General features: G+C 34.3%; 2 protein-coding genes across 2 annotated transcripts; both read right to left on the minus strand.

Annotated features, from left to right (window-relative positions):
* Positions 1-1938: 1938 nt before the first annotated feature.
* On the minus strand, positions 1939-4231 carry LOC130636511 (uncharacterized). Its single transcript, XM_057446254.1, has 4 exons — positions 4051-4231; positions 3025-3315; positions 2403-2607; positions 1939-2041 (listed from the first exon to the last, which is right to left on the minus strand). The coding sequence occupies exons 1-4, from the start codon at positions 4214-4216 to the stop codon at positions 1984-1986; spliced, it is 720 nt and encodes a 239-aa protein (XP_057302237.1). The 5' UTR covers positions 4217-4231; the 3' UTR covers positions 1939-1983.
* A 1119-nt stretch (positions 4232-5350) lies between these two features.
* Positions 5351-17471, minus strand: LOC130636506 (elongation factor G, mitochondrial-like). The gene is made up of 27 exons (XM_057446247.1): positions 16676-17471; positions 14672-14757; positions 14251-14280; positions 13660-13773; positions 13510-13584; positions 13271-13328; positions 12980-13068; positions 12671-12903; positions 12521-12594; positions 12365-12441; positions 11549-11629; positions 11398-11471; positions 10504-10576; positions 9937-10074; positions 9762-9863; positions 9425-9481; positions 9179-9268; positions 8913-8960; positions 8529-8614; positions 8383-8452; positions 7810-7905; positions 7662-7737; positions 7505-7573; positions 7191-7264; positions 6984-7070; positions 6580-6633; positions 5351-6492 (listed from the first exon to the last, which is right to left on the minus strand). The coding sequence occupies exons 2-27, from the start codon at positions 14738-14740 to the stop codon at positions 6358-6360; spliced, it is 2229 nt and encodes a 742-aa protein (XP_057302230.1). The 5' UTR covers positions 14741-14757; positions 16676-17471; the 3' UTR covers positions 5351-6357.
* Positions 17472-18372: the final 901 nt, after the last annotated feature.

An 18372-nucleotide genomic window follows, 5' to 3' on the forward strand; every position in this document is an offset into this window, starting at 1 on the left:
TCTCTTCCCAATAATCAGTCGTCAAATTGGAAGTTGAGATATAAAATCGAGACTGCTTTTGAGACATTTTGAAGAATTATAAAATTGTCAACTTAAATTATCAATGAAATTCTTTGACTCTCAAAGTCGTGTATAACTTTCAGCTAGGGTCAGTCTTGATAATGTGACTTCACAGCCGAATGCCTATTCCGGTCTGTGATTTGTACCGTCCTCTCCTAGCTCCTTTGTGTTCAAAGTTAGTAAAATGGCGGAAGCGGAAAAAGCCACAATGAACCAAACGAAAGTTGCTTGGATTTCATTAAAGACTCTTTCGTTAACATCACTCAAATTTTTTATAAAATTAAAATCTATATTATAATACCCGTATACGTCTGTCTGTCTGTCTGTCACGCAAAATGGTAGCTTAGCTGCGCAATAGCGAGAAGCACGCAATGCGGTATAAAAAGAACAGGCGAACCCGTGGATTTTACGGGCTAACGACTAGTAATCTATATTTCTCAACACATATACCTGAAAAGTTTCAGCAGGCGAAACATGAGGATCTGTGTTCGCCATATTGATGTATGAACACCACGAACATGACAATAATACTAAGTATACACTGACAAACATTTGTAAAATTTTGAACTTTACCTCATAATTACAATAATATTAAAAATTCCTGCAAATTAGATGTTGTTTTGGAGGACAGTTCACAATAGAAATATACGATTTAAAAAGTTTTAAAGAATAGAAAAAAAGAAAATAATTCGTCCAATATATTTTTACAGTGTAAAACAGGTATAAACACTACAAATATAATCAATTTACTGACCAGAGTAATTTTTAAAAAATTTGCATTGTATTTTCCAGACGGATTGTTGTTCGCCTTGGACTGAAGTATTTCGTATCAAAGAATATTAAGTGGCGGGAAAATGCCTGAAATTTGATTGTTTTAATGACTTCCAATTTGAAACAACGATGTGGATACACAAATTTGATTTCAATATCTATTTTTCAATTTGAATGTCACTAATGTCAAATTGTTTGTTAAATAGATATGGTTATCAATCATCAATATTTGATTGATCTAACTATGCTTATTGACATATTGAATTTGTCCGCCATTTGTATTCATCGAATTTCATCTGGCGATCGATTTTTTGCGATAGGTTTTTTGGTCTGAGCATGGCCAGTGTAAGTTTTTAATAGCCGGAAATTGTCGGCGATCGCAAATCTTGCAGATCGAGCGTTAGTTTTTTTTTGCAGGCGTCAAAAAATGGCAGACTCTTCAAGTAGAAGTAAACAAATGTGTCAGATGTCAGAGACCAAATGTTGTTCATGCATTTATTGAGAATTTCAAAATGCAGCAGGCGAAGCAACTTTTTGTCACAAATCACATTTTTTGATATACAGTGCAACCCAACCAAGAAAAAATTCAAGAGTAATCAAGTTCATTTGAAAACATTTAAAAACAATATTTTTTACTAGCAGATGATATTATTCCTTCTTTTCCTTTTCTGAATCAACCTTAGGTTTTCATTTTTTGTATTTCGCAACCTTTATTTTTTTTCAGGCGCAATAACAAAGATAATTTCAAGTTTGTTGAAATCCAAGAATCAACTTTCTCTTTGCCAAGGATGCCATATTTAGTTTTCATTTCCATCAATCGCGCGCTGTAGTGGAAATGAAAATTCGATCGCCGATGGAGATTCGTAAATGGAAATTAGGCTTTAGGTATTGCTTACATTCCTAATAATATAAAAAGCATTGGTGTGAGGTGGCGTGCAACCAAAAAACTCGTCACCGGGTCTTTTTGGAACCTGAACAGGTTCCGATGTATAGAAATCGATTAAAAAAATCCTGGCAACAAGGTTGCGTTTGAACATTTTTTGTGTTAAGCCTTTTCAGCTGAAAACTCTCAGATGCTTCGTGACAGACATTAAAAACAAGCTCAGATTACGTGTAAATAAATGTCTACAAAAGTATAAAAAGTTACAAAAGCTATTTTTCATTTTGGTATACATTGTTAGCTGCAAGCAGGGGTTGTCTAAGTTGATTACTAAAATAAATATAAGAAAAAGAACTTAATTGTGAAGTCACAAAACCAATTCCGGCCCTAAAGGTTAGATATGGTGATATATGTTCTGCCATTATTCCTCTGCACTAAGTTTTAGCCTCGAAGATTTCCCACACAAGTTTTGTGGCAAAACCAAAGCTCGTCACAATTTCATTTTAGTGCGATTACAAACATCAAAAAAGTAGTCCTGCCGGTAAAATTTGACTGTTTCAGCTTTTAAAACACAGCGCATGTTTTGTTGGAGAGTAAAGAATAAAGTCAACACCACAAGTATGTACAAAATTAAAAGAACAAATATTCGTCCCATAACAATGAGTCCTGGAGACGAAGTTGATAAACATACCTTTTGTTCAAGCCTAGTGTATCTTCGTTTTGATAGTATTTTAAAATTCTGTATTCGCTCTTTTTCTGTTCTCGAAGTGATTGTAGGTACATATTATATGACGAAGCGACGATGGCGATGAAAAGTCCGAGAATAAGTATGCAAAACAATACTGTCAAATGATTGCTGTCGCTACGTGGAAATATTTTTCTTAATCTGGAAATATCTGAAAAGTACAGGCTCAGTACTAGAAAACTTTACCCTATCAAAATCCTGGAAACTCGGGGATTTCTTTTTTGCATTTTAGCTTGAGTTTTATTTAGTAAGCAACGAAAGGTTTTAAAGTTCTTTAGGATTATCATCATAACAGCTTGCTTTGTCTCCCCTCTGACTGTAAATATGTTACATTGCCACCAGAGATACGCATAGCTTTGTTCTAACTTGGTCAGTAGATGCCAAAAATGGATTGACATTTACACATTTTAGGAGGTAAAATTTTCTCCATCAAAACAGAAAGAACAGAGATGGGGTCATATTTTACAGTCAAAAATTAGCCACACCTAGCGCGTAGTAATTTAAAACATCGTTGCGTAAGATGTTTTTCCAACGAAACATGGTTAAGCAAGGTAAAAGCCTCACTCACCTCTCGGTTTTGTATGAACGTTGATGCATTTCGAGACGTGGGTATTCTGTTTTGTACGAACTAGTAAACATATATTATGCGTTGTGTTTGGTTGAAGATTAGTGAATGTATGGACACCTGAAGTGAAATTTTTCATCGCAGGTAAAGCGTGAAATAGGTCTGTCACGTGGTCATTGAAGATTGACAACTGTACACTTGCTATGGAGATTTTGGATGTGACTAGCCATTGTACTTTTGTATCGTACGAATTAGTGTCACTTGAATTTAGTAAAACGCGTAGGTTCGGTAGATCTAAAGGAAAATTTTTTGGTGGAACAGGAAGGTGCGTATCGTAAGCTTCTCCTAAAAATTCTGATCAAATTCTCCAGTTGAGGACCAACAACGCTACGAAAAACTCATGAGCTTTTTGCTTTCCAATGTATACAAAGTAAGGTTTATAACAGTCGAAGAGGAAAAAAGAACGACTGAACGATGGACAGGGACTAAGGGAAAGGGGTCGGGCCGAAATAATGTTTTGGTTTTTTAAACTCGTCGATTGATTTTTATGTAATCACAGTGGTCTGTTGGTTAGTATTCTTTGATTGACGCTAATAATGACATTGGTAAATTACATTTAGTTTGTCCGAATTATTTTTTACTTCTGTAAGGTCTAAGGAAACTATAGCTGTTCTAATAATCTGTTCTTTGGGCTAAACTTTAGAATTTACTCTTTAAAAATCAAGAACTAAAAATACCTGGCTGCACGGCTACACATCTTTATACAAAACTACATTCTTTGATATCAAATCTTGCCATATTCATACCCTGCTCACATGCTTAATAAATTACGAAACCCGTGAAATAAACTTGCCGTGGCTGCACGGTTGCAGGGTCAAAACATTGGTTAGCCACGCAATCATGCAGCCACGAAGATATGCAGCCTGCGAAGGACAATGCATCGCGCTTTTTTAATCTGTGACCATTTTGAACGTGATTAAAAAGTATTTAGACACATCTTTGCAGGGGAATTAAGTATAACAGTTATACCTGTTGTACTCATCAACTGATTTGCAGCGAAGAACACCCCGATATGTGCAAGAAGCGATACAGCAATTTGAGCTCCCAAATCCATTCTCATCGTAATTAGTTTGTTTTTTACCAAAAGAAGCTGCTGCAGTGCAAGCGTTTTTCTACAACGTGAAAATATATGCATTATAACGACTTCCTCATGATGTCTACCAAAATGCAGGATTTTTGTTTTTCCGTGTATTTATGCCTCATTCGAGTTTGCTTCTATGCATAAACCTACGGAGGTTGTATTGCATTAACATTTTAATGGCTTTGTAGCCCGCATTCGTGCTATTTTCAGCAGGTAGTAACTTGCGCGCAAAGAAGAAAAGAATCTATTCCGCGGGTAGTAAGTTTTGCCAAAGTTTGAAGCTTACTTCTACTGTAAAACAACTTAACCTTAACATTAACAAAAAGTCTTTTTGCCTGATTTACATTTATAATAGAGTACTAAAATAAATCAACAAGGTTACACAAGCTACTTACATGCAAATCCGATCGCCATCTTAAATAAGAGTTCCCGGGCAAACATCAACGTAACTTTGACGTCACTACGTTGCTCGTCGGTAAAATGATGAAAATTTAATAGGGGACTCAAGGAGACTAAAGAACATTTTTTGTATATAAGTCGGTAAAATTTTGAGTTTTGACCGTGAATTTGTTGCTCCACCTGAAGTTTCTTCAACTCCAACCTAAATATTAGCGGCTCTGAAACCTTTGTCACACGGGCCTTTCATATAACTAGTGAACCCCTGAGCATTTTCGTCAAAATCGCATAAATCCGAAATAAGTTTTAACAACCAACCATTTTAATATTGCAGAGGAGAGGTGACCGAAGTAGGAAAACAATATTTTAGCGCGCAATTCAATTTTCGAAATTTGGGATAGCCCACGAAACAAAACTTTTCAAACATGAATTCCCATTCCTGCAGATATATCATTCAAACTGAACCTTGAGAACTTTCGTGCATCTACAGCACGTCCGCAAATCTCATCAGGACTTCATGCTTTAAATAGGAAAAACAAAAAAGATACAGAAAAGAGATCGTATCCTCGCCTCGTATAGTCGCTAGACAAAAAAGAAATCATAGGTTCAAGTCTCACTTTAACTGCAGCAGTTAAAAAGCTACTGTTAATTTTCATATGTTTTCAAAAATCGCAAATAAAATCAACATGGTCTCTACGCTGTCTTTGCGCTACAGACTGTATGTTGAATTAGCTAACTAATAACAGCCAAACCATTAATTTGTATGCCAACCGATCAAAACATTGTTGACAATGATCAGAAACCATATATTTTACACATACATAAATATATCCAAATTAAAATATATTTTTTATACACCTAAAACTCGTAACAATTTTTTTAGCTAGTATTCCTACTTTGTCATTTAAAAGTAGCTATAGATGAAACAGTAACAAAATATCTCAAGATTGCAGACCAATTATTGAAACAACCTTCTGGTTCAAACTTTATCTGCCCTAAACGACAAGATTCTTTGGTGAGAAAGATTTGGACTGGTGAGAAATTAAAACCACCAAAAACATGGATGGAAATAATTTGGGCCAATTTGGGACAAGAAAATAAATTCTATGCATTTATTTCAAATTTTTCCTAAACATTTTGATCAATAAAGCACCTGCTTCTGTCAACTTTACAATGTCCACAAACTTTGGAACGACTTTTATTTTTTGTTGGAAGAAACCCAAAATGTTTTTGACAATGAATAACGAAATTATAAAAATGGTCCAAATTCCGTCGGCGCAAATCTTTTGCCAGCTGTTTTTATCAGTGGGGAACCTTTGTGAAGATGACCAAATATCAATATTTTATACTCTAGTCAGTAATTTTTAACAAAAGACAAAAGAATTAGAGTACGCTCTCGTTAAACAAGCTTTTTCTCTAAACGCAGCACCTTTTTTGTTTTTGTGAATTCAATTTACAAAAAGGAGTATTCGCACAAAATTACCTTAGCGAGAATAAATTGTTTTTTAAAGATTTGTGTCCAAGGAGGTAAAAAAAAAATAAAAATATTGTTGTTTAATTTACGTGTGCTATAAGAACTTTAAGGCAATCAGATTTATCGACCAGACCTTTTTTTACAGAATACGATATAAAAAATATTAAGTTTGTTTATAGGTTATTTTCTGACTAACATGGTGATTGAAACGATACTGATGCCGACATGGCTTCATACGACGTGTTTATCCGAATCACCACAACCACGACATAATGCAGTCGTCACTGCTCCACCATAACAACGCCGCGTCATACAAAAAATGACGTTATTTCTTTCCCTTTTGAATCTGTTTTTTTGCTGTTGACGATGTTACACCTTTAAATGTGTCGATCAAATCGGCCTGTGTCTGATGATTGGCTAAGCTGTATTTTTTAAATTCCATACTAAACTCTCCTTTACCCTGAGAAAATCAATTAATAAATGAACAAATTGGGAAAGCCAGTGACTAAAGTAAAAACTACAAAAGAATATGATTGTAATTTCTAACCTGTGTCAACGAACGCAGTTCATTCGAGTATCCAAACATTTCGTTTAACGGTACCTAAACAAGGGGGGAAACAAAGACAATTTTAAAGCTAAAAATATTGGTGACTAGTTGTTAACCCTTGGGAAAAACCATGAGTTCGCACGTCGGAAATTATTTACTCTGCGGGGGACCATGAAAGGGCTATACAAACAAAAACAGACAGGAAAAATAAACGGATCTACGGTCCGCACAGTTGCGCCTCTCGTATATATTTCCTGTATAAGTATTTCGTGCTTTTTCGTCTACTGGTTAGCACAAAGTAATAAGATTACTCTGTGGAAGGTGCGAAGTAAAGTTGCGGCGCAACCATTTTGAACAAACAGAATACGGTCATTAAAATAAGAGACAAGTATAAAACAACTTACGTCGGCATACACTGTAAAGTATTCATCAGAAGACTCAGTACCAGTCACCAAACCCTTTCGTTTGTTTACACCTCCCATGACTGTGCCCTATAATACATTCAACTTTACAAACGGAATTTTAGACATATAACGTTTCCAACAACGGTGAAAATACCATGTCATTTAGTTACGTGAATATTTAAAACTGCATAAAGAGAACAAGCTTACCTGTGTTTCACTGGGAGCAACCACTTCTACCGCCATAACGGGTTCTAACAATACGGGGTTTGCACTATCAAACGCTGAAAAAAATTACAAATATAAAATTATATAGACATAATTAGGAATACAACGTTGGGAGGTGTAAAATCTCAGTTTTAATGTAGGGTTACCGGCTACCAGGGGCAACAATACTTTTTCTTGTCTAGCCTTGATGTTAATTTTTAGCAACCGTTGTTCACAACCTTTTTTGTTATAAAACTGCCATATATGGTTTAATAATGTCGTGACCGCTGACCCGACAAAGCGTGACTTCACTATACCTTGCTTAACAGCTCCTATCGTAGCAAGCCTGAACGCCAATTCACTGGAATCAACAGCGTGTGCAGCACCTGGAAAAGCCAACAGGCAACACCATAAAGATTGAAAATATTCTTTGCAATGTACAATCAAAAGATATACCAATATGGACACACTTACCGTCTTCTAAGATAAACCGGAAACCACACATTTTATGACCGGTTAAATAACCACGCTCGCAAGCTTCATAAAAGCCCTACAACAAAAACGGTGGCACTGTATTAAGACAACACAACGCTAGAACTGCATATAAGACAACACAACCCACCTTTTCGATCGCAGGGATGAAATTTTTTGGTATGTTCATACCAATAGTGGCATCAACAAATTCTAATTTTGTATTTTCTGCTTCATCTTCAAATTTCTAAAAAAGTAAACATCAAGTTTACTGAGATGAAGATAGAAGAGAAACTAACCCGTTGAAAGATTTACAGGGATTTACTTTGTGCATCAACCATCGCTATTTCGCGTATACTTAGCATAGAGTCGCAATTTTGTAGCCATTTTTAAAAAAATGGATATTATTATAATCTCGAGAATTAGACCAGTACGCAAACATTTCAATCTCACAATTGGGTGGGTTCAAAAATTCATTTCAAAATTTACAAATTTGCACAAACACTGTAACACCGAATTTTTGCACTGGCAATGAGAAGACACACAATGATTTCAAAAAAGGATCTTGTAAACCCACTGATTCTAATTTATTGACACCTCCGCTAGCGATTTATATGGCAGCAACGACGACCACAACAACGACAACAAAAGAACAAAGACACTGACAACAGCAAGAACGACGACAAAGACAATGTCGACGAAAGAGGAAGAGAAAACAACTTACCTCGATTCTACCAATGATTTTAGCGAATTGACCAGAACCTCCACTTTGCTTCTTATGTTGGTATTCAAACCTAAATAAAAAAAATAAAAAATAGACACAAAGATAAAATATAAAATTTATCGAACGGTTATAAGAATGTCGTATACTTGATAACGTCTTTACCAATCGTTTCACGAAAAGCGACTTTTGGTTTCCCAGTCAGTACTTCACAATTATACTCTGTCTTCATGCGCTAAAAAATAAATGTTTTAATTGTTTAAAACTGACCAATCATAAAAAGTCTTTATTGTTCAAAATTGACCAATCATAAAAATTCCTAATTGTTTAAAACTGATTAATCATAAAAAGTCTTTATTGTTCAAAACTGACCAATCATAAAAAGTCCTAATTGTTCAAAACTGACATATCATAAAAAGTAACCGTCCACTGGTTACGTAACATTTTATACCAAAACAAAAATGAATGAATGAATGAAAAACTCAAAGTGAGATTTAAACAACAAATCGTAACAGTGCAAGAAAAATCCTTACTTCGGTGTATATTTCTAAATGTAATTCTCCCATTCCAGATATGATTGTCTACAAATAAATAAAACATAACATTTCAATACATTTTGTACAACAGCATTCAGAAATAAGACGTGTGGCGAGAAACTTTTACTGGTTAATCAAATTCAAATTTTTCACGATTCTCAAGCTCGACAGTATTCGAAGCAAATTCTAGCTAAAGCACTTGTTTCATGTACATAGCCCAAACTAAAGTCACAATTTTTGAACATAGAGTAACACATAAAAACCTCTTTGCTTTCATTGTCCACGTGCACACGAAATGTGGGATCTTCACGAGTAAATCTGTTGATAGCTTTGGAAAAGTTTTCAACATCGTTCTAAATAAATTAATACCCATTAAAATGTAAATAAATGGAAAAGATAGTTGAAAGCCAGAAAATTCTGTGACAGACATTTTGAGTAAAGGTACGTAATTTCCACAAGAGTCGCTGAAATTTATTTATTTATTACTGAATTACAACAATATAAAATACCTTATTTTTGGGTTCAACAGCAAGAGATATAACAGGGTCCGGAACATAAATCGATTCCTAAAAAAATCATCGCAAGACCTGCATTTCATAAATAATGCTGCGTAGTTATATGGTATGTGCATGGTATATGATATATATGGAATATATACCGCATATGGTATATGGTGTGTGTTAAAATCAATTATATTATGTTGCGCCCCAAGCTAAAAGCATATATAACATTAATCACATGTTTTTATCAAGCTGTGAAGGTTAAGAAAACAGAAAAAAAATAAGACAAATATTATATTTGGAGACAAAAAAGTGTTATTCCTTATTCTTAGCAAATTTTACCTACCATAGATAATGCTGGGGCATTCTCAGAAACGAATGTATCACCAGATGAACAGTCAACACCAAATAAAGCGCATATATCACCCGCTGATGTTTGGGTAATGTCCTAGATAAAATGTATGATATAATAGACACTCTTCTTGTCCTTTACACTTGATTTATGTGAAAAACACGAATACCTTCATCTCATTAGCATGCATTTGAATAAGTCTTGGTACTTTCACTTTTTTACCAGTTCGTGTGTTTACAATTTGCTGGCCTTTTTGTAATTGACCTTGATAGGTTCGAATGTAGGTCAGCTGTCCATATTTTCCAGCCTAAATTAATAATTTACACTGATATACTTCTTTATCTATCTGAAGGAAAGAAAGAAGTTTGCGGGAGAAATGAAGGGGCATTTAAGTTTGTGAATAGAACCTCAAGAATTGGGCAAAATGCTAAATAAACAAATGCTAAATTAAGGAATTACAGATTGTGAATTAGTAATCTCATGCTTTCCTTATATCATATGGCTAAAGTTTATTTGAGCCTGAAGTTAACAGAATAAAAAGATTGTAAATGTTCATCCTTGTTTAAAATGAGGCAAATTCGCAAACATTAACAAAACAGCATGCTATTCTTTTGCATTTTTCTTTTTTCTTTGAGGTATCTTTCTCTTGATGTTGCAATATTTCCAGTTAAATGTTTGTTTATCGAAATATTCCTAATCAAACAATATCTATCCAAAAAAAAACAAAAAAACTAACCTCCAACTTAAATGCAAGTCCAACAAACGGTTTGTCTGTGTTCACAGAATCCAAAGTTATGCGCTCCTCATTGCTAATACAAAACAAAAACAATAGGCGTTATTCTTAACGTGTGACTTTTAATTACATTTCGTCAGCACATAAATGGTGCATTTGGTATATGAGACTAAAATTGATTGGATGTTTTAAACAGGATTAAATAAGGTTGAGGAAATCTGAAAACCACAATATTTTCTAGATTGTTTATTGGAGCAATTTGAATTAAACAACAGAAGGTCATGTTATGACAAGTGTCTTTCTACGCCTTTTCTAATAACAAACTGAGTTGACAACGGCTGAGGCTGAGATTTGAGTTAAAACCTAGAAACTGTCCGGGCTAAATATCTTGCATATAATACTCGCTGCCTATTTATCTGTCCGTGAGCCAACTTAAAAACCAGGGGTTTTGAAATCGAAAAAACTATAATCATAGCAATAACCCTGGTCCAAGTATATTTCATTACGTTATGTTAACAGGCAATGCAAAAAATAGCAATGCAGTGGACAATGCCCTGTTGAATTTTCAATGGGCTAACAAAATAGTTTAGCAAATTAAGCAACTGATACTTTAACATGGCTAATCCACAAAACAGAATGCTTTTCTTTTAATTATGGCATTGCCCAGCCATCAATAGCATGTGTCAAGCTAAATATTATGCTTTGAAACAACTAAGCATATATAAGACTGAAATAAAAAGTTTGCCCTTTCCCAACCAAAAAGAAAAATGGTGTTGCTTATAAAAAACCCCAGCAAAAACAGAAAATCAGGCTGACGTAAACAAAAATTAGATATAATGCAATACATAGGTATTTTTAATTCCAATCATACGTCGATAAACAAAGCAAAAAACTTACTTTTCTGTATCTAAAGCATAGTTATCTGTCTCAGTTGGATTTGGCAAATATTCTACCACTGCATCAAGTAAAGGCTGCAAAAAAAAAAAATGTGTAAGTGAGTGTTCATTTACAAAAGGGATATATAAAATTTTTATGTTTATTTTTTTACCTGGACACCTTTGTTTTTCAGTGCAGATCCTAACAGAACAGGAGTAAAAGTACGCTGCAAAGTCGCTCTTCTTATTCCTGCCTATAAACAAACAACAACTAACAACTACCATTTGTTATAGATTCACATTTATGGTGCAGTTTAATGTATTAAAAGTGTGCACAACTAGCAGAGGTTTCTTTAAACCTGGAGGCTACAATGGTAAGTTACACATAGTATAAACTCTCATCCAACCTTCATAAATAGCCACAAGTTCTTTAGCCCCTTTTATAGCTCTTTCTACTTTTTTTGCTTTTCTATTTTTATTTTCGCATATTTTTAAAATTTAGTTAAATTTTCATTACTTTTATCACCTATATACAAATGTATTTATTATGATTTTAACGACCTATATCTTGTTTCTTATGCTGTCATATTATTCTAACTAGCATACTGTATTATTTGTGATTTCCAGCTATTCTCATTCCTAATTTTATATTTTGGTCAAAAGTGAAAGTAGATAGCTAGGGACAGATTTCTTTGTGATTCTAATGCTTTTTCTCTGAGAATGTGGCTCGATAGGTTTCTGATTGCATTGTATACTTGGGTAAATAAGTAAACAGTGCCATAAACGATAGCATATTGTGCCAAATATATTTAGCATGATGAACTTTCTTATTTTAGTTTATTATGCAGGGTATTAACCCTATTTAAACCGGGTCAATATGTCAGGTAATTTATTCTGAAGTTAGCATTTTTGTGGGGACATTTAAGAAAACAAAAAGTTAAAGTTAAAAAAATTGACAATGTTTAATAAACATTGTTAACTTCATTTACCATAAGTTCATCTACGGTCGGCACTCGTTCTTCCAAAAAGATTTCACCCAGGAATTCGTCAGCATTAGCAACAGCCTCTGAAAGTGAAAAACACATAGGTTTTAAATTAACAAGACACAATGTTTATTATTAAAATAAAAGAAAAAATTAAATTACCAATTAGTTGATTTCTCCTTTCTTTTACTTCATCTAACATTTCTGTTGGAATATCTCTCTCGACTAGATCTGTTCTAAAATAGCAAGGAAACTGCTGTTAATAAATGCATTGAAAAAAGTTTTAGAGACACAAGACAAGACTAAACCTACCCTAAAGTTCCTTCGAAGTAGATAGCTTTCTCATGTATCAAATCAACAATGCCTTTTAAATTACTTTCCAAACCGATTGGTATCTGCAGTAATGCTGCATTGTGCCGAAGTTTCGACAGCAATTGATTGGTCACACGGTAAGGATTTGCACCTGTTCTGTCAAGTTTATTTATAAACGCAATGCAGGGTACATTGTAGCGCTTCATTTGACGATTAACAGTTAATGTTTGACTCTAAGAAAAAATTAAAATCTAATAGATTGCAAAATATAAACTTACTTGTAAAAAAAAAAAGAAAAAACAACCATACCTGTACACCACCAACACTACAAAGAACAAGCACTGCTCCGTCTAATACACGCAAAGCTCGTTCAACTTCAACAGTGAAATCAATGTGACCTAAAAGACAAATTTGTCTAATTATATGGATACTCCAAATAAAATTTGCTACATTAGTGACATTCAGACTTGCTTTTTTAAAAATATTTTCTTCATGTAAAGAGCAGAGATTGTGTACTCTATTATTACGAAAAGTTTAAGAACTTGTGCTCTGGAAATATCTGACCAATACTATTACACTACAAAATTAGTAAAACATTACCAGGTGTGTCAATAATATTGATGTTGTAATCTTTCCAAGCAGTAAAAGTTGCAGCTGACTGAATGTAATAATAAACAACTCATTATATATAAAAAAAATATTAAAATTAACATTTATAGAGATAATGAAACAATTATTAACATTTATTAAGCCCAACATGTTCTAAATATTTAAAGGTGAAACAAATTAGTACAGATATTCATAAAAAACTTGACAACCAATTGTTTAGTTTATTTTACCTGAATAGTGATACCTCGTTGTCTTTCCAATTCCATGAAATCCATTGTTGCTCCAACTTGGTCTTTTCCACGAACCTGGCAAAAAAAAAGCCATGTTTTTAATACTCTGCTCATTTGTTAATAAGGGAAGACTGACAAAACAAGTTTTACCTCATGCATGCTTTGTATACGACCAGTGTAATATAATATTCGTTCTGTTAATGTTGTTTTTCCAGAATCGATATGCGCAGATATTCCAATATTACGAATTTTGGAAATATCCAGCTAAAAAAATAATGTATAATATTTATTAATTGTTTACAACTTATCTGGACTTTTGTTTTTACAATTTCTCATCAGGATTGATTTTTAGTTGAACAAGCATTGTAAAAAAACTAATGTTAACAAGTTGTACCTTTCTAAACGCTGATAGAGCAAAAATGATATATTTTAAGAAAGTTCTGTTATGTATATGTACCAGGATTTAAACTGGTAGTTAACAATTCATAATTTTCAAATCAAAATGCCACCTAATGCCAATTTTTTGCAATTGCCATATTTTCATTTATTGCTTGTTTCAATACCATTTTTTATTACTGATAGACTTTTGTGACTTTCCACATTTAAAGTAAAAACAACTAAAGCAATAGAGGTCTTGACATAGAGATTTCTTTTTCAATTTGGGTCTCAAAAACCTTGCAAATAAGTCCTTCAAAAAGTTATCCCATAAGATTTAACTCAGCATTAATTAATCATACATACTTCTGTTGCTTTGCTGCTGCACCAACATTTCTGAAAGAGAATTTGAATTTATTGTCAAGACTAAATATAACACACTCATAATTTAACCATCATTGGCCATCATTGACTGATTTTTTACACCACAATATAATCATAATATGATTTACTTTATTATATAATTATATATACCCTTTGTAACTGCCTTGATGTTATTGATTTATTCATTAGTTATATATGTTATGTGTGTGTAGTATGTTAAGCTTTGTGCAATGTGTCAATGTACCTTTACTCTTTTTTCATGTTGTTAAGTGCTTTATCTGTGTGTTCGTGTGGGAATAAGTTTTTATGTTGTGCTGTTGTGTAATGTTATTGTTTACATGGTTGTCTGTGCTGTTACTAACTTTATTCATCAATAACTTTCAAAAAAAAACTAGTTGATTACCTGTAATGTATTTTTTGTGATCTTCCTAAAGATGGTGGAGAAATTGTTGTGTTGTCTTAAGGCTAACATTGTTATGTATTCTAATCCTAAAAAAATGCATAGTAATAATGCTTAAAATAATTTAAAACCACTTCATCTTAACATTGAAGAATTTATACCTTTTTTGAATTTTACATTTATAAGGGAGCACTCAGGTTAAATAAAAAAGGTTTAAACAAGCTACTTCTACGTCAAGCATCAAACAACACAGTACTTTTGCATTGTTACACTGATATTTACTGAAAATTTAAATATGTTTAATCATAGGGAAATAGAGCTAAACTGCAAGCTTTGCTTATGTTAATTTTGGTGACAGAAGTACAGTTCTTCAGCACTTGTGGCTATTATACATTAGGCTTACCTTAGTCATTAGCAATGTCTAGTAATACCTTGCTTGCGTGTGGGGAGGAGGGAGGGGGGTCTTCTTTAGATGTATATACTTTAAGTTACTTAGCCTCTAATTTATTCAGTAGGTATGCTGGGCCTTCTTTGTCAGCCATTTTGGCAAGTAATGTGTTGATACAAGTCATTGCAATCTTGGAAAAGTACCTGGCGCTCATGGCATGTTTACATGTGTTCTCCATATTTGTTATTCTAAGTTGCGTACTTGGAAACAAACTTGATGCCCATTAAGATGCGGCTGATGCTCAGGGCATCTCAATCAGCAACACTTGAATAGGAAACATGTGCCTGTTGCTCAGGGGATGCCAATGCGCTTAACCCTCAGTACATCTCAATAGTGATCATCACTTAAGTAGGAAACATGTGCCTGAAGCTCGGGGCATATTGATGCACCTGACGCTCAGGGCATCTCAATTCTCTCAAACATCTGATGCTCAGGGTACAAAAGAAAGACCAGTAATTAGCATGTGCCTTACGCTCAGGACATGTCAATGATCTGTCACAGGATGTGTTGATAATCCTCTGTGTTTTAAAAAAACAATGTTATATCTACACAAAAGTGCTGTTTTAGTAAGTTCAATGTTAACACATACAATAATGAAATTGTAGACTGCTAGTCAGGGAAATGATTTATAGATTGGGATAACAATATGTGGAAATGGAAAGCACAAACAGCTAGAAGAAGGAAAATTGTGTGCAACCTTTAAAAAGGGAACTAAACACAAAAATTACTTTTCAATATATATAGTGTAAAAATAGGACAAAAATAGCAAAATGCAAAACGAGCCACATATTCAATTCAATTCAATTTATTTATTTGCCATAGAAAAGTTAAAATTACAGTAGGTATAATTCATTAGATAAATAGTTACATATATTTATATTCAATGGCTGGGGACCAACACCATAGCGAAGCTATTAGTAACGTGAAGGCCACCAAATGGGGGAGTAACAAGGGTAAAGTGTATAGGGAGGGAAAATACTATTCCATTTTCCCCATACAAACCAAAAAGGGTAAAAATAATAATAATAATAACAGGACGAAGAAAATTGACACACACACCCATAAAATCAAAAAGACTGGCTCTAGTAACAAAAATGACATATAGGTGAATATTTATCATAGCACATTCGTATTTCATTATCAACAGAGAATGCTTCACCCCGATCAGACCTCTGATCATGACGGGCGAGTATAATGCGTGTAAGTCATAATGAAGAAGAACTACTTTGTTATCACTAACATACTGCCAAGCAGTGAGCGGGATTCGATCCGCGGTTCCCAGAACAAAAATGACGTCGTGAAGTGCACAACAACCATGGTTAGAAGTGTTAATCAAGGAAGACATTTTAAACAGACAGTTTTTTTTGACTGTCCTCCTCTGTGGTCTCAGATAGGCTCTTAAAATCAGTAATTTAAAGTATAGCTAGCTAGGTGAAGGGTGTGTGAGGGGTAAGAGGGGGGCTTTGGTTTATTCCGAAAGCAATTTATAGGGTAAAGTGTGAGTGAAGCTAACAATGAGTTTAGAGGAAAAAAGCACGTGCGCCATATTAGCAACATACCTGATTTTTGATCTTTTCCCGGAATCGAGAATTTTGAAAAAAGACATGTGGGACGAACTAACCAAGGGTCCTGTGGCCCCGGGCTGCTATGGCGGGGTGCCTAAGGCAAAATGTCCTGGGAACGAGATTGGTTCAGAACGAATGCCCTTGTATAAAAACTTTGCATTAAAGTTATTGTCCCAGTAGCATAACTTGTACTCTCAGATCCGAGTTACCATTATCAAATTTTGAAAAAGGAGGAAGAGAAAGAACTTAAGGAAAATGAATGGTGCATATTTGAATTTAATAGCAAAAATTATCTAAGATAGGAAATTTGAAATGCCACTAGATTATTAGAACATGATTTACTGTAATTTAAAGTTTTGAAGTTATATGAAAGTTTGACCGTAATATTTACCTGTAGTTTTGAAAATTTTCACCGCGGTTGATTTGCGTGTTTATTTTTACATAAAGCATCAAAAGTTTGGCTACCAAATAGTGGCAGTTTGTACAATATTGTATAAACATGAAAATTCGCATGCATTTATAGATTTTTGTGCCAAGTTCAAACATTTTGGTCATTTTTGTTAAAAATGATCAGAAGATATCAAGCATTAACCCAGATCTGAGAATTATGTGGGAAGCGTTCCAAGTGATTTTGTATTACACCAGCCTTGACGCCAAAACCTGTAGCGATTGCGTTTTAAACCTTGAAGGCGCGGTTTGAAGAGTTTTGACAAAAAGGGGAAACGTTTAACCTGGCTGAGAAAAAAGTGAGGCACGGGGCCATCCTGCTAAGGGTCCTGATTTTTTTAAACATAAATCGGTACCCGGTTATTACGGAGTGCTCTTGGCGGTCAAAATTGAAATCGAAACGAATTTTTTTGGAAAGCAAACATGGGCTCTAGCTAGCTAGCTTATTTTATTTTGTGCGTTATATAGTTAATAGATATTTGTCAGATAGAAAACTCCTGCATTATTTCGGGTTGCAATGTTTTAATAAGCTGTGTAACTGCTTTTTAAGGCTTTTTAGATAGATAGATGTGCATATTTTACATGGCTAGCCTCACAAATATCGAGGGATATACCCTGTCTATTATTTCCAGGAGGGGCCATGGCTTAGATGGAGAGTCCTAGAGTATTTAATGCTCATTTTGAGTGACGCAGACCCAATTAGGGCCCGCGCTCTACTAGACAACTCCCGGCAACATCCAACGGCCCACACAGTGTGCTATCTTCCCAATTTCCCTCACATGGCTTGGGTTAACCCGGGCTATGGTAACATTCACTCGCCCATGTTGAATCGCCGTCAAGAGGAATCGAACCCCGGTCTCCCGCACAGAGTACGAGAGCTATAACCACTAATCTACGGCGCCATCTTTACTGTTTGCAACATGAAGTTTTTTTAATTTGTCAATGATTATGATGATTGCATGAAAAAAAAAATTTTATTGAGAGGTGACGACGTCTTAAGCTGTCTAAGCTAACAAACTAGCCACGCTTACTATAGGTTAGCCAGAAGTATGTATGTATGTTAAACTTTCAAATGATAGCTAAAGTCATCATCACAGGTTTACATATATTAGCTAGCCAGATTTAAATAGGCCAGTATTCAGTCTAACCAACCATTATGGTGTATATTGTATGCATGTCAAATAGTGTATGCATGTCAAATGGTGTATGCATTTTCGTAAGCATGGCGTTTTTGTGGTCAAACC

Source organism: Hydractinia symbiolongicarpus, chromosome 3 (assembly GCF_029227915.1).
Source record: "Hydractinia symbiolongicarpus strain clone_291-10 chromosome 3, HSymV2.1, whole genome shotgun sequence".
NCBI lineage: Eukaryota > Metazoa > Cnidaria > Hydrozoa > Anthoathecata > Hydractiniidae > Hydractinia > Hydractinia symbiolongicarpus.

What these genes read in the sequence shown, in the direction of transcription:
- LOC130636511 (XM_057446254.1), bottom strand. Translation starts at nt 4,216, where the DNA reads ATGCATATATTTTCACGTTGTAGAAAAACGCTTGCACTGCAGCAGCTT. An exon ending in TCAGTTGATGAGTACAACAG is followed by an intron (nt 3,316 to 4,050) that starts GTATAACTGTTA and finishes ATTTTCCTTTAG; the next exon opens with ATCTACCGAACCTACGCGTT. An exon ending in CGTTCATACAAAACCGAGAG is followed by an intron (nt 2,608 to 3,024) that starts GTGAGTGAGGCT and finishes TGTACTTTTCAG; the next exon opens with ATATTTCCAGATTAAGAAAA.
- LOC130636506 (XM_057446247.1), bottom strand. Translation starts at nt 14,740, where the DNA reads ATGTTAGCCTTAAGACAACACAACAATTTCTCCACCATCTTTAGGAAG. An exon ending in GCAGCAGCAAAGCAACAGAA is followed by an intron (nt 13,774 to 14,250) that starts GTATGTATGATT and finishes TTATTTTTTTAG; the next exon opens with CTGGATATTTCCAAAATTCG. An exon ending in TTGCTCCCAGTGAAACACAG is followed by an intron (nt 7,071 to 7,190) that starts GTAAGCTTGTTC and finishes AATGTATTATAG; the next exon opens with GGCACAGTCATGGGAGGTGT.